Genomic DNA, 12,139 nt, shown 5'->3' on the forward strand with positions numbered 1-12,139 from the left:
ATGTTGGAATGGCAGTCAGTTAATGTTCGCCCTCTGACAGGACATTACTGTGTTTTGACCCATATATAACATTTCTTAAGTCATTTATCACCATTTATTGCAATATTATCCTCTTTATTTGAAGTTTTTTCAGTGTAAATCATTAATTTTCCTATATTCAATCCACTGATCATGCAGATGTTCCTAAAAGCTCAGAGTAAATTCAAAGGTTATTATATCAGAAACAGACAAAAAATTACACAAAAGTTACTTTTTCAGAAAAAATATCATGAACTGAACATAAACCCAGTGTGTCCATCCAGTGGCATTGATCCAGCTCCATGGGTTTTACTGGTGAATCAATGTTGTAGAAGATGACGGTGTTTCCACGGTAACTACGGAACCTCTGAACGTCCAAATATGGTCATATCTGATGAAGGAAAGATGAAGAACTGTATTTGACACCAATTATTGACATGTATTGATAGGATTAGTGGATCAACAGGTATTAAATAGTTTAGATCAGTAGATGGTTTAGGTCGACGGTGCGTGTTTGGGTCTTTAAGGGTTAAATGAAGTGTCTAATACTAATGCTGCCCCCCCCCCCCCCCCCCCCCATGCATCAGAGCGCTGGACAGACTGGTTTGACAGAGACGACCCCTTGGACTCTGGAGACTGGGAGGTCATCGGGGTCCTCCGCACTGAAAACCCAGGAAAGATCTGTGACGACCCCCTTCAGATAGAGGTCCAGACCACATCTGGAATGTCTGTGGCTTCAACAGGAGACGTCATTTCTGTGTAAGAACTGGATCTCTACTGTTCATGGATTGTTTATTGTTTATTATTTATTGGGGATCCCCATTAGCTAGTTTTCCTGGGGTCCCAGTTTAAAGACATCAAAACTGATACATCATTGGTAATAAATACAGTGATAATGCAGAAGAAATAAATAACAGTTAAAACATCCAATAAGTCCAACTGTCACATGTGGTACACCCTCCATGTTAGTGTTCTTTTAAATACATGTAAATTAGGTGAGTCCCTCAGCCTTTTTTGCAAATTATTCCAGAGTTGCAATGACTTGAATAAAACAGACTTTTGCAGTAAATTAGTTCTAGGCCAATTAATGACCAAATTAACACGACAAACGCCCAGTAGAATGGGAGTATGTGTGGTTTATAGATCTGATATTTCCAAACACTGAAATTGGATTACCAGTTCCAATTACTTTCTTTTTCTTTTTTTTCTTATTTGTTAGTCATATTAGTTGTACATTTTTTTGTTTGTTTTTCACCTGAAAAGACATTTTACAACAGACAACAAAGCACATTTTTTTATACCATGTCTGAAAAAAAATCAACAATGGTAAAGCATGAAATTTAACATACACACATTTCATATAAGTTCTCTGTTTAAAAAAAACAAAACAAAACAAAACAAAACAAAACAAAGACAACTGTTTTTAAAGTAAGTCTTCCCCTTTTCTTTTTGTTATATTTTGTTAAACATACCTTAGAACAAAAAGATGTCACATTTTCCCCTTATTTTCATTATTTTTATTCCAAAAACCACACAAGTTTCAGCTCCAGTTCATTCAACCAGTTCAGTTACAACTAGTCATTTCCAGTTTAGTTAAATGTGGCCTCATTGGGGTGAATATATACGGTCCATTTTGAACATATTTATACACATTTATCCTATTTTACTTTTACTGAAAAGGACAGTTTGTCCATTACATAGATTTCATAGATTGCTTGTAGCCAGTCGTTGTGTTGTGGTGCATCTGGTTGGAGTCTCTTCCTCGTCAGAGCTTTTTTCATTCCAGTCAGTTGTACTCTCATTAAATACTGGTCTCCTCCTTTAACCGCACTATTAAAAGTGTCTAGTGACATCCTGATGGCGGCTGACTCCGGGAAATCCACGGTCTTGGTCCTGCTAGATCTCTCCTCGGCCTTTGACACAGTGGACCATACCATAACGATTGAGAGACTGAGGGACCTGGTAGGGATGTCAGGTCATGTGCTAGACTGGTTCTCCTCTTACCTGACCGGCAGAAGCTTCACTGTGTCAATAAACAACTTCCAATCTGACTCAGCGGATCTACTGTGTGGTGTGCCCCAAGGCTCTGTCCTGGGACCAGTCCTATTCTTACTCTATGTCCTCCCACTTGGCCACATTATCCGACAGTACAGTGATGTCTCCTATCATCTATTCGCGGATGACATCCAGATATACTGCTCCTTTAACTCCTCTGAGCCCCACAAACTGAGTTCCTTAATCATCTGCTTGTCAGAGCTGAAGCAGTGGCTAAAGTGATAACAGCCTCCAGCTGAACTCCAGCAAAACTGAGACCCTCATCATTGCCCCGGATAGTGCAATCCCAGGGATCAAACATCACCTTGGAGACCTGAGTTCCTCGGTAAAGACAAAACTGAGGAATCTGGGTGTCATCTTTGACCAGGACATGTCTTTAGAATTCTACTCCAAACACCTAGTCAAAAACTGTTTCTTCCACCTACGCAACATCTCCAAACTCAGATCTATGGTGTCCACAAATGAGCTCGAGATGATCGTTCACGCTTTCGTATCTTCTCGCTTAGACTACTGCAACAGCCTGTTCACATGCTTAAACAAGAAGGAGCTGGCCCGTCTACAGTTTGTCCAGAACTCTGCTGCCAGGCTCCTGGCCCGCACAAACAGGAGAACCCACATCACTCCCATCCTTAAATCTCTCCACTGGCTCCTGTTCTATATCGTCTTCATTTCAAAATTCTTGTGCTAACTTTCCGGGCCCTACATGGCCAGGCCCCTGCATACATTGCTTCCCTGATCCAGCCCTACAGCTCGACTCATAGCTTGAGGTCTTCAGGACAGCACCTGCTGATGGTTCCACGGACTTGTTTTAGCACACGCGGTGACAGGTCTTTTAAAGCTGTGGCACCACGTCTATGGAATGACCTGCCTCTACACCTACGGTCCATGGACTCTGTAGAGAGCTTTAAGAAACACCTCAAAACCCTCCTGTTCAAAAAGGCTTTTTAGTCTCCCACCTGACCCAGGACCACCACAGACTGATTACACTCTATGTATTCATCATAACGTACTCCATGTGTCATCCCCCCCCCCCAGTCTCTCTATATCTCTATCGCTCTCTCTTTTCTCCTCCTTTACTCTCTCTCTCTCTCTTTAACCCCAACTGGTCAAGGCAGACAGCCATCCTTCAGGAGTCTGGGTCTGCTCCAGGTTTCTGCTGTTAAAGGGAAGTTTTTCCTCGCCACTGTCACCAATCACAAGTGTTTGCTCCTGAAGGATTCTGTTGGGTCTCTGTAAACTTAATTTGATTCTGATTTGAATTGATAAAGCACTTTGTGACTCTGTCTGTGAAAAGTGCTCTATAAATAAAATTTACTTCCTTACTTTACTATTTTGAATGGTCTGCGTCATGGCGCTCATGTACAGTGTTAAAGCATCAAAAATGGGATTGTGATCTTAAATATAGATTCCACACAACTGTGGATGTTCATCCAGAATGACTTGATTTTTGGACATTCCCAAAAAAAGGTGGTAGTGACTGGCTCCAGCTGATCCACAGAACCTCCAACAGTCAGCCCCCACCCACTGATACTTTTTCTGAACAGGGGTAATAAAAAACCTTATAATATTCTTTCACCCAAATTCCCTCCAGGGTTGGGAAAGGGTCGTTTTCCACTGTGATTTGCAAATGTGTTCCCATTCTTCTGCAGATAGAACTATCTGACTTTCTCCTTCCCATTTATGTTTGATATGTTGGGTGTTGGCCTCTGAGGATTCTTGAAAACCCCTGTATAATTTGGATACTATTTAGAATTATTTTCTTTAAAAATACTGATAAATTATACCAGAGTTTTTCAACCTTGGGGTCGGGACTGCATGTGGGGTCACCTGGAATTCAAATGGGGTCGCACGAAATTTCTGTGAATTGATAAAAATAAAAATAAAAACATACTAATAAAAAATATATGGTGAGTTGACAGAGACAATCCCAATCTATAAAAGACAAACTGTGGTTGTGAAACTGCAGCACTGTGGTTCTGTTTGTGTCAAATGTTCATTGTGGTCAGTTTCAGATGCTGCAGCTCTTTCATAATTCATAGTTTCAGTTCTTGTTTGTTCAGTATTAATTTTCCTTCTTGTAAATCCCAGCTGGACTGACTGGACAGATCCTGAGCCTTTGTGCAGTAATCTACACCTGGATTTACTGCATCTGTCCACAATAATAGACATTATATAGACTAAATGTCCTCTAAAATTAACCTGGATTTGAAACATACTATAGAAAACTATTAAAGGATCAAAAACAAATTAATTTTAGCAAAAAAATGTCTCTCGTTTTGAATGCCTGGGGTCGACAGAAATTTGTGATGTTAAAATGGGGTCAGGAGTAAAAAAAGGTTGGAACCACTGGGTTATACTGTAATTTATTTTGGAGCATAGGTCAATATAACGTATAATGCACCTCCGTAACACTTGTAGAGTAAAGACATTGTACATGTCCTTGTCTGCATGTTGTGTTCGTGGTTTCTTTTGTAATTGTGTACAGAAGTTGTCCTGACTCGTCTCTCCTTCTCTGCAGATCCGACACAATAACGGGGTTTGTCTGCAAAAACTCAGACCAACCAAGCTGCAAAAAGTGTGAGGATTATCGGGTTCGCTTCCTGTGTCCCTACGACTTCTTCATTCAGTCACGTAGGTGTTTGTTTCTGTTAGTAGAGGCTGACATTAGGACTCCTGGGGGGGGGGGGGGGGGGGGGGGGGGGGGCACCCACTGGTGGACTGGATCATCACCTCCAAGGGTCGGAACCTCCAGCCTCTTCAGGGGGAGTTTGCATGGCCTCCCTGGGTCTGTGTGACTCCGCCCACAGTCCAAACACCTGCCGCTTCAGCTCCATTGGTCACTCTAAAGGAATAACAGGACAATGAATGAATGAGTGATCTATTAAGACTCCATTTACACAAGATTTCCATATCACTAACCTCATGTCATAACTGCCTAAGTCATCCACCATATGGACAAATGTACAGTCATGGAAAAAATTATTAGACCATCCAAAGTCCTCAGAAACAATGGTTCTGCAATCCAGTCCTAACTCCTGTGTGTGTCATGTGACTGAAACAGACAGAAAAGAAAACATGGAATGAATAAAAGCACTGTTTTTGTCAGTACAGTGACACAGATACTGATGGAAGAACTGAAGTGATTTTGGTTTTTATCCAGAAAACATGTTAAATGGATAGATATCAGCTCTGAAATTAAACTACTATGAGCTGTTTTTGTTGTTGTCATTATATTTGTCCAAACAAATGGACCTTTAGTTGGACCAGGCATTAAAATGAACAAGAAACTGAAGAAAACAAGGGGTGGGCCAAGAATTTTTTCCATAATTGTATGTGGACCCGTTGAATCCAGGTGTTTCGTTTCTAACAGGGGTCCAGGGTAAAAAACAGTAATGACTAATGTCAGAATATAGTTTTATATACATTGATAAATATCAGTGCATTGGTTAGTTTGGTTTAAATGATTATCTTTGCTTCCAAAATGCCTCAGAAATGGTTTTTACTTAATTTCTCTCAATATTGATTTTTTTTCCTCCATGACTCTGATTTTAAATGTTCTTCCTCCACATTCTTTACATTTCTAAAATCTTTTTCCTGCTCTGATTGTAATTAATAATTTTCATCCACATCTAACCATCTACTTTCATCACATCTGAGGAAGAAAAATCTACTATTAAACTATAGTGAAATATTGATGTTTTTAAACTATATGGACATAAATATTGGGACACATCATGTCTACAGCTGTCAGATGTCTTGTTCATGAGGATAGGACACAGAAACATCAATATTAATAAAAATCAATATATTTATCCCATAATATAAAACTATATTCTGACATTAGTCCTTATTGTTTTGGATCCCAGACCCCTGTTAGAAAAGAAACACCTGGATTCAACGTGTCCACAGACTTTTGGGCATATAATGGATGACTTAGACCAGGGCTCTCAAACTCATTTTCTTTCAGGTTCCACATTCAGCTTGATTTGATCTCCAGTGGGCCGGACCAGTAAAATAATAGCAAAAAAACCTATAAATAATGACAACTCCAAATTTTTTGTCTTTGTTTTAATGCAAAAACCCCCACAAAATTATGAAAATATTTACTTTTATAAACTATCCAAACAAAAAAGATATGAATAACCTGAAAAAACTGAAACATCTTAAGAAAAATAAGTGCAATTTTAACAATATTATGCCTCAACTTTATCATTTCTACATGTGCATTATGGATCAGATCTACAAAGACACTAAACCCTTAGTAAGAGGCCGAAAACTGTTAAAATCTTGCTTAATTTTCTTTAGACATTTCAGGTTCATATTTGTTCAGGTTATTCACATTTACTGTTACAGGATAGTTTATAAGTGTAAATATTTTCACAATTTAATGTTAATTTTTGCACTACAACAAGACAAAAATTTGAAATTGTCATTATTTATAGGCATAGTGTAATATTATTTTTTTTTTTACATCAAACCGAGAAGAAAATCTGCAGTCATTCTTTTTTAGTGGTTCTTCTGCTGTTATTATTTGACTATAGATCAGATTGGTCTGGATGTGGAACCACAACTAAAATGAGTTCCACAGCCTGGACTGTGGAATTTATACACTTTGTAAATTCATCCCAGGTCAGATTAGAAGCTTTGGTGGGACGCATTTGGGCCCCAGGCCACATGTTTGACAGCCCTGACTTCGACAGTTCTGATCTGAGGCTAACGACATGCACCTCTGTTATTATGACTGATCCAGAATGCTGGACAGACTGGTTTGATCGAGATGATCCCGCCGGAGACTCTGGAGACTGGGAGACCCTCAAAGATCTGCGCAAAGAAAATCCAGGCGGTGTGTGTGACATCCCCCTTCAGATCGAGGTCCGGACCACAGCTGGGCTCAGCGTAGCTTCAACAGGGAATGTGATTTCTGTGTAAGTACTGGGAACCTGCTGTATGAGAGGAGCTTTGATAGGTAGAATAAATCCAGGACAGTAGATAGTCAGCTCTGATCTTTTGGTCAAATTGTATGGTCCCAGAGTTATTATAGTTTGGACATTTAAACAGTAATAGTTTGTTTTTTAGTCTTGCGGTCTATTTCATAGCTATTTGTACAGAAGAGGATTAGGGCTGCTGGAAAAAAAATAAAATAAAATGAAGGTCCAATATATTTTTTTATTCTTATTCTGAGAATAAAAGTAAAAATTCTGAGATTAAAGCAAAAATTCTGAGAAAAAATAATATTTTGGACCCCAGTTCCCTAATCCTCTGCTGTATATTTGCTATTTCATTGTAGTTGTGGAAAATCTTTGCCAAAGAAGGTTTGTGACCTCTGCCACGGAGGCTCTGTTTTTGCCGGCGTTGGTTTGTCTGTTTGTCTGTCTGTCTGTCCATGTGCAAGATAACTCAAAAAGTTATGGACGGATTTAGATGAAAATTTCAGGAAATGTTGATACTGGCACAAGGAACAAATGATTACATTTTGGTGGGGGTGGGGGGGTACTGATTGGCCTTGGCGGAGGTCTGCGCTCTCCGAGTGCTTCTAGTTTTATTAATAAAGGACTAAATACGATTTTATACAGTTTTACTATGAACTTTTTAGGTTTTATAGAAAAACATTGTTTTACTGATAAGAAAAAAAGGTAGGATGAAAAAATACATGACATCAAATATGATTTAAAAAACTATTGTTTATTAAAGATCCCAAATTCATTTTATCATCGTACCTGAACTCACACACTGATGCTCAAATCAGATTTTAATTCAGAGGTCAAAACAAAAAGCATTTAAAGTTTTAGTTCAGTTTGCCTTTTTCATTGCACTTTTAATTGTTATTTCAATCAAAGACGCTGCAAATATACATTAAACTGTTTTTCCACTTCTTTTTACTACAATGTGTTCCTTTGTGCAGATCTGATACAACTACAGGATTCATCTGTAAAAACTCAGACCAGGAAACGGGCATGTGTTATGATTACCGTGTTCGATTCCTGTGTCCACCAGACTTCTGCCGTCCCAAAGGTAACGTCAGTCTGGGTTTATAAACTGATGAATCCTCCGTTTCCACAGTGGACCTGTGTTTCTATAATGTCCACATCGTGGCTGTTGGATTCTCATTGTTTCTCTGACTGTTTATATGAGACGATGTGTGCAGTTCTTACTCATTCACATTTCCTCGGTCCAGCTCCAGGATGCTACACAGACTGGTTTGACCTGGATGACCCCTCAGGGTTCGGAGACTCGGAGACCCTCGCTGCTCTTCGTGATGAATACCCAGAGAGGATCTGCAAAGAACCACAGCAAATCCATGTCCTCACTATATCTGGGTTAACTATGGATGAAACAGAGAATCATATACATGTGTAAGGACTGAACTAAACATGCCCTCGCATATGCCACAGTTATTCTAGGAATGATCCGTTCAGGTTAATTTTCATTATAGACTTTAGTGCAATTTTCCAACAGGAAGTCCACCATTTTTGTTTGAACATGAAATACAATATGTGCCCACTTTTGGTTATTTAGAGGGTTCAGCTCAGTCTCATCTAAAGCAGTGGTTCTGTCTTCAGGACCCACAATAAAAACAGTTCAACTCCTCAAATGTATTTAATAAAAGATGGTGTGTTTGGAACCTGAGATAATCCAGAATATCACAGTATGAAAACACAGAAGACCAGTTTAATGATGAACCAAACTGACCAGCAGGTGGAGACCAAACATATGGAAATACTCCCTTTTACAATAAATTAGGTCCATTTGAACCAAAACTAAAATGTGCACTTAGATAAAAATTAAAAGTTAATTCATTCACTTATTCAAGTATTAAACCCACTGAGGTTTTTGTCCAACGGAGGTCAAACCAGATCTGATGGAGCTGTTGAGTTTCTCCATGATTTGAATTGAAACTTTTGGTTCTTTTATGCTGTTAAATATCTGGTGTTAATTATCATTACAGTGCATTACTGTCACCTACTGTTGGGGAGTGGGAATGGACAGTGCACAGCTCCATTAAAACACAAAGCACAGGATTGGTTTATTAACATTATTTTTTGCTCAAAGGCCCACGACCCACTGTTGGAGAATCACTGATCTAAAGACATTTGTGGGGAAAAAAGTAATTGAAAAGGTTCTTTTTCAGACACTGTTTGTGTTGCGGTGGCAATATTGTGAATTTTGACGTTTTTTCAGAAATGACCCCTTCAAAAACTTAAAAAATAAATCCCCCACATGAGCTTTGCAATAAAATGTGGGGGGTGAATGAACCAGGTCAAACTGCAGGAACCATCCCCTAAATCCAACAGGAAGTCGACTGTTTTTGAATTGCAGTTTTCTGTCCAGTTTGGTCCTTCTCCGACTGTTGTTCTATCATTTGAGCAGCATGTGAATGGAGCCCAGACCTGAACATGTCCACAGGGAAACCCAGTCTGATGCAACTGGCAACTTTAAACATTTCAGTCAGAAAAAAGCTTACAAATACTTTTAGAACGTTTCCTTCATCATATTAGCCCTGATGTATACCACACTGATGTACATTCAGTATTACTGTATTGCTTTATTCCTTCATCCTGATAGATTATGCTGTTGCTCTTTATGCAATAATGTATTTCTGATGCATCCCAACAGCCCAACAGCCTTTACTGAAACCCAAGTACCTTATTATAATCAATAATCCTATGTGTAAGTTGTCCTGGTTAAATAAAAATGTAACCCTTTGTGCAGAGCCGACGCAACCACAGGATTCATCTGTAAAAATGATGAACAAACCCATGGCACGTGCCAGGACTTTCGCGTTCGCTTCCGCTGTCCCACAGACTTCTGCACTCAAAAAGGTAACAGTGTACATGCATCAGTTTCAGCGTCTTGTACTGATCATATCAAATGTTCTATGTTCTGTCATGGTCGCACCACTGTCGTTCTGTTGTTCAAATGGAAGCTCAACTCTCATCCTCTTTTCCTTTGGTTATGTTTTTTTTTTAGTGTGTTGGACCGAGTGGTTTGACCGCGATGACCCCACTGCGTCAGGGGACTGGGAACTACTAAGTGACCTGAGGAAAAAGTTCCCAGAGGACATCTGTGAAAAGCCTCTGGGCATTGAGGTTGTTACTGTTGACACAAATATTCCCGTCGCCTCCACTGGCCAGGCCACGTACATGTAAGTTCAACAGTCACAGCTCATTCATGTGCCAACGCTGATTACACTGGAGGGAACGACTAAAGTATGTATTTACCATTTACCACCTGACAGAAGGGATTAGTGACCGACAGTCTGTCCAGTCAGGAGCAGCAGGCTCTGTGGATCTGTGGGTTGTTGGATTTTCTTTTCAGAAACAAAAGAAAAACTAGTGGTTTATTGATTTTTCTTTTAAATAGAATTAAACTTGAATTTCAAGGCATTTTTCTTTTTCAGTGTCAAAACAGATAAACCAAATTAAAAAAAACGTATTGATTTTCGTTTTCTCTAATAACAAAAACTAAAGTTACTACCTGACAGAAATGGAAAAACAGACCTAAAGCGCCTGTTTCTTTCATTTTCTGAGACCGGATGTTGTCATTTCCAAGGAAACAGCGCTAATGCCTCGCTCACAAAGATTATTACGAACAATGGGATTGTGCGTATCTTCATAGACATGATCCCTCCATGAATGTCTACGAACCCCAGATTTTGTAAGAACTGGAAAACTCATAGCCTATAAACTCATTGTTCATAATAATCTTTCGTAATAATTTTTTTTGGGGGTTGTTCAGAAGGACCAAGAAAGGCTCTAGTTTCTGTCAGTTATTTATTGGTTCAGGCTTTACAGGGTTAAAAGATCATTTTAGCAACCAAGAAAATCATGGTTTATATAAAGGTTGGTGCAAATTAATAATTACAATTATTATCAATTCTGATTCTCAGCTACTGATGACACCCTCCAGATCAAAAACAAGACTGATGGTTAAGTTAAATTAGTTTAGTTAGATTGAAAACACAAAGAAACAACAGAACAAGATCAACAATCATAAAGAACAGTGAAAAACTGGAGTTTTTGTCTTCAGTTCCAGGCAGTTTATCCAGTTCCATGATTCAACAGCTCAGGTGGAGATGTCTGCTCCATAAATTAAGAATAACACATCATTCAAACCAAGTGGCTTGGACTTCTTGGTTATAATTACATCATTTCATGTAAATTTGTAATCAAAAACATTTTTTAGGTTTAATAATAAATAAATAAAGGACTGAAAATGAAAACCCCCTTTAGTTTTGTTGTCAGTGAACTCTTGTGGCCCATCTGCATAACCTTCATTTCCCACCAGGGGGCAGTTTTGCACAAACTGGAGCTCTGAAATGGTGGCAGTTTTGACTCTCCTGCTGCACCATGTATGTGTTTGAGTTTTGAATCACACAAATTACAGAATATTTACCTGTTTGTTTTTTTTCTTGACAGCTACAGTCCAACTGTTGGGTTTGTCTGCCGAAACCAAGACCAGTCCTGTCACCAGTGCTTTGACTACAAAGTGCGTTTTGGATGCCCCTGCCCGTGTGACGACTGAATACATGACCCACCTGGAAAAAATAAACCCTGACTTTCAGCCTCATCACTGATAGAATTTCTTTTTGTTTTGATGAAACTGTTTCACAGATTTATTTTAGTTTCTAACTGGATAAACTGTTGGCAGCATCCTCTGTTGAAACACATTATTAAAGGCAAAGAAGGACCTCATGTTCCGTCTCTAGACTGTTTGTCCAAATCCTGTATTATTATAAAGCTGGTGAAAAATGTGTATTTTTTTTCTAACCTCCACTTTATCATCCATCCATCCATTATTCTCCACTTTATCCGGGGCTGGGTCGTGGGGGGTAACAGTCTAAGCAGGGATACCCAGACTTCCCTCTCCCCAGACACCTCCTCCAGCTCTTCCAGGGGGACCCCGAGTCGTTCCGAGGCCAGCCAAGAGACATAGTCTCTCCAGCGTGTCCTAGGTCTTCCCCAAGGTCTCCTCCCGGTGGGACATGCCCGGAACACCTCCCCAGGGAGGCATCCAGGAGGCATCCGAAACAGATGCCCGAGCCACCTCAGCTGGCCCCTCTGGATGT

The 12,139-nt window shown here is 39.5% G+C and overlaps 1 protein-coding gene across 1 annotated transcript; it reads left to right on the forward strand.

The window, feature by feature from the left end:
• The first annotated feature begins 687 nt into the window (after positions 1-687).
• Positions 688-11,595, forward strand: LOC115416221 (uncharacterized). Its single transcript, XM_030129966.1, has 8 exons — positions 688-777; positions 4,592-4,704; positions 6,824-6,998; positions 7,976-8,085; positions 8,249-8,426; positions 9,784-9,893; positions 10,042-10,216; positions 11,490-11,595. The coding sequence occupies exons 1-8, from the start codon at positions 743-745 to the stop codon at positions 11,593-11,595; spliced, it is 1,002 nt and encodes a 333-aa protein (XP_029985826.1). The 5' UTR covers positions 688-742.
• The last annotated feature ends 544 nt before the right edge of the window (positions 11,596-12,139 follow it).

This window comes from Sphaeramia orbicularis, unplaced genomic scaffold (genome assembly GCF_902148855.1).
Source record: "Sphaeramia orbicularis unplaced genomic scaffold, fSphaOr1.1, whole genome shotgun sequence".
Lineage (NCBI taxonomy): Eukaryota > Metazoa > Chordata > Actinopteri > Kurtiformes > Apogonidae > Sphaeramia > Sphaeramia orbicularis.

Bases quoted from the DNA above. Each gene is read 5' to 3' on its own strand.
- LOC115416221 (XM_030129966.1), top strand. From the start codon at position 743: ATGTCTGTGGCTTCAACAGGAGACGTCATTTCTGT. The intron at 778-4,591 runs GTAAGAACTGGA...CCTTCTCTGCAG, and splicing joins ACAGGAGACGTCATTTCTGT to ATCCGACACAATAACGGGGT. The intron at 10,217-11,489 runs GTAAGTTCAACA...TTTTCTTGACAG, and splicing joins ACTGGCCAGGCCACGTACAT to CTACAGTCCAACTGTTGGGT.